Raw genomic sequence first — 4,179 nt, forward strand, 5'->3', positions numbered from 1 at the left:
CCATATTAACAACAATATTTTGAAATCTTAGTCAAAACTATTTTTTTTTGGATTTTTATATTACTGACGGCTGATAAGCTCGCTTTCAGCAAGGAAAAAAAGAGAAGACGAATTGATTACGTAGTATACGCAGTTTCTTGGATGCTTCTTTAACACCAAGTGCAGCGCATACTAAAAAGAGTGGGGTTCTATCCTGACTCCCAACTTATTTATTTTTTATAATTTTCAAAAAATAATTATACATATCTATTATTAGTGATAGTATAAAAGTAGTACAATTATCATTTTTCAATATTTAATCATAAAGATAGAAACCATAATAAGAACTTCTATTCTAAAATAATGAAATTTTGCTAAAGGCCCATCTAACGAAAGGATCGATCATATAGTAGAGGGATCTCCACATTCTATATCGGGAGTAGGAGAAAGCACCATCTGGCATGTCATGAATTTTGATTTATATATTATTAATCTTTATCAATACATTAATTATTATTGTTTATCAGTGTAGTGTAATTGAACAGATCATTACTATGCTAATATGTTAGATGACATGTCACATGCTCCTCTTCCTCTTCTTATTCTGTAGACAACTCTTTGCAGAATTTCTTTCTGTGAGTGGATGCTACCCACGTGGGCACGTGGGCCTGAGCTTAGCTTCGTGGGCCTGTGCTTGCGGGTGGGTACAGCATGTTCGTTTCTTATAAATACACACATCATCTAGGGTTCCGCGTGTGGGGACAAAAGGCTACGTAAAGAAAGACTGCGGGTGAAGTTTACTCGGCTGCGGGAAAAAAAATCGCAAAAAAAGGCAGAAGGTTCTTTTGTTGCTTTTGGCGGCTGAGAAATTGCAGCAGTTGTTTTTGAGAGTAAAAGCAGAGAGTTTTTGAGGAGAGAAAAAGAGAGATTCTACAAAAGAGAGGTTTATTTCTTTTGGGTAAAAAAATCAGATCTTTGAGACGAGCTTGTGGATTGTACAAGTCGTCGGTGTTCTCCTTATAGTGGAATCTCCCCTCACCCCTCCCGTGGACGTAGGCAAGTTTGCCGAACCACGTAAATCTCGTGTATTTACTGTTTTTCGGGGTGTTGGTGGCTATTGCTTGTAGGATCCCTCAAAATTCGGTCTTAGAGCTGATGTCCCCTCACCCCTCCCGTGGACGTAGGCAAGTTTGCCGAACCACGTAAATCTCGTGTATTTACTGTTTTTCTAGGTTGTTGGCTATTGCTTGTAGGATCCCTCAAAATTCGGTCTTGCGCTGATGAGAGGAAGAGTGGATATCTCACTTCGCTGAGATATTTCGCTACTGAGTCTGGGTTTCCTTCGCGAAACACAGATATCGAGGTTGACTTGTGCTTTTGTGACAACATAAGCCAGGGCTTTCTCTCAGGACATATCGCTTCCGCGGCGGTGGGCGTGACTCTGCGCCCAACACTTTCAATGTGGTTTTTTTTATTAAATCATCCCAAAAATGTCGGTTTGCATTGAGAAGCATATAGTTGACTAGGCTCTGAGCCACAAACAAGAGGTGCAATTACCAATTTGTTCCCCTGTTTTATTACGAGGAAAGGCTTAGAATCGTCTGGTCGTATGCGGGTGAATCTGATGAGATACGTACTCCATATAACTAAGCAGACTAGAGTTTAGGAATTTTTTTTTAAAAATAGACTGATTTTACTAAATATTTAGCAAAATCAACATCTTTTTGGCCAACAGGTCAAAAAAAAGTTCGATTTTAAAAAACACCTTCCAAAAAACATACGGGACTAGTGGTCCCGTATGTTTTCAGTATGCTAATCACAGAGTAGTGCTCTCAGAAAACATACGGGACTACTAGTCCCGTATGTTTTCTGGGAGATTAGTGCCCTTGAAAACATACGGGACTATTAGTCCCATATGTTTTCAGCTAGTCCCATATATTTTCAGCTGGGCGTTTTTTAAAATCGACCTCTTTTTAGCCTGCTGGCAAAAAAAAGATCGATTTTTGCTAAATATTTAGCAAAACCAGTGTATTTTGAAAAATTTTCGTAGAGTTTACCATCCGTGATATATACGGTATAAGATCCACACATGAAAAGATTCCAAGGTTCAGTTGCCCATTTTTGTGTTTTCGTGTAACTATAAGTCTATAACAAACACGAAGTCAAATATTTGAGATACAATGCACTTGGTGTCAAGGGATTTATCCAAGAAACTGCAGCTTAGTAGTCACAACAGCTAATTATTGGTCATTTTCCTATAAGCACAGCAGCTTATCAGCCGTCTTCGGACGCTGCGTGCTTGAAAGCTGTCAAGAAAGGAGCACAATTTAATAGTTTATTCACTTAATTCGCACCTGCGGAGTTGCATTTAAAATAACAACTTCAACTCATTCACGCCCCCCTTGTTCTCTCAGCAGCTATTTGTCTCCCAAGTTGACTGGGATATAGAACAGGGGGTTTTGCGTGTATACCCCTCAAAATTGTTAACATTTGCAAAATTACCTCTAAATTTTGATATTTATAAAATTACCGTCCAATTCTCTCACATTGATTTTTTTTTCCCCACTAGCTCGCACACTTGGCAACTTTAGTTTTTAAATTTGACACTGTCTGGTTTAGAAACCAACATTGTTGAGGTGGAAATACCAACTGAAATTTGACACGGCTTCCTATGTTCGTCTAATATTTCTTAATATCCAGCTCATTGTTAATATACGAGCCACATTTCGAGCTTGCTTCCAGCTTTTTGGAATATTCATCAAGAAATTAAAGAACCCTAAATTCATTAATCTCAAATGAACGCAGTCAATCTGGTCCCAATGAGTCGCTGTCAAACTTTCCTTGACTTCAAAGCAAAGCCAATCATGAGCTAGACACGTGCCGTGGCTTCTCTCCTCTATCGCACCCTCGCTCACAAGCTTCATCCGCCCAGCCAAACACGTTTCAGAATTAAAACCAACAGCTGTCTAATTTCCTCACGGTTTACACGTTCGTTCATGGACGCATTTTTCTAGTCCATGTTGGAAGTCTCTAATCTCTGGGATCTTATGATTAAGAAATGGAGGTATAATAAAACATACTTTAAAACTAGTTTTGATTTTAAATGTTTGGTTAGTAAAATATAACGTATAGCAATTCCATTCAATAAGATTAATTGAAATTGAACTAATATTCAAGTGAACAGAGTACTATAGGCAAAATGTAAATCATTTTAAGATTGTAGTCGAAGAAAAGGATTCTCGATTTTCATCGAGAACATATATATTTCTGTAACAATACAAATTCAACAGTTCTTATAATTGGCTGAACTTTGAGTTTGTGTTTAAAAATATATTGGCAATAATTAAAAGAACAAATGGAGATGACATGACGATTAATCATTTTGCCGAATGAGATACCAAGGTATGACAATTTGGTAATGTCTATCATGCAAGTCACCTCAAAAGATGTGTAAGCAACCACTTCATAACCTTTAAACCAAAATGCAATTAAATGTCAAAATGAAATAATTAAAACCAAATTTGTACAGCAAATATTATTATATACAGTATTTTCCGAGTGCAAAATTTGAGAACATCTCCCAAATTAAGAAGAAACCGAGACGAACATAGGAAGCCGACAGCACATTCTAATCCCTTGGTTTAAAATCTTCCCTACGTCAATCAAGCTTTGTCTCATCTGCGCGATCCGTTTAACATACATACTCAAAAGGGACACCAGAACACCCCCTTCTCTCCTATAAATAGCCTCCCGCTCCCGAACAAACTCCCAAAACTCACTACCTCCGCAAAATCAAAATTAGTCCCACATCGGAAAAACTCCGTTATCTGAAAGGCAGCACAAACAAAATCCCGACCAGAATGCCGGATTCGGGTCCAGAACCAAGCCCGAACCCGAAAAAGACCATTCTCAACAAGTACGAGCTTGGCAGGCTCCTCGGATTCGGATCCACCGAAGTTTACCAAGCCCGCAGCCTCTCCACCAACCAAACATTCGCCATCAAGATCATCTCCAAATCCCGAATCTCAAAGTCCACCAACCAAATCACCCGCGAGGTGTCTATCCTCCGCCGCGTGCGCCACCCAAACATCGTGCGCCTCCACGAGGTCCTCGCCTCCCGCACCAAAATCTACCTCGTCCTAGAATTCGCCAAGGGCGGCGAACTATTCGCCCACGTCGAAAAACTCGGCCGCCTCCCCG

General features: G+C 39.4%; 1 protein-coding gene across 1 annotated transcript in view; it reads left to right on the plus strand.

Annotated features, from left to right (window-relative positions):
• Window positions 3,694–4,179, plus strand: part of LOC109842947 (CBL-interacting serine/threonine-protein kinase 14-like) — a 1,730-nt gene continuing 1,244 nt past the window's right edge. The window contains 2 exon segments of the mRNA XM_020411872.1: window positions 3,694–4,171; window positions 4,173–4,179. The exon segment at window positions 4,173–4,179 is cut by the window's right edge and continues 1,244 nt beyond it. Coding sequence (XP_020267461.1) covers window positions 3,840–4,171; window positions 4,173–4,179 — 339 coding nt within the window. The 5' untranslated portion in view covers window positions 3,694–3,839.

Source organism: Asparagus officinalis, chromosome 5 (assembly GCF_001876935.1).
Source record: "Asparagus officinalis chromosome 5, Aspof.V1, whole genome shotgun sequence".
Classification (NCBI taxonomy): domain Eukaryota; kingdom Viridiplantae; phylum Streptophyta; class Magnoliopsida; order Asparagales; family Asparagaceae; genus Asparagus; species Asparagus officinalis.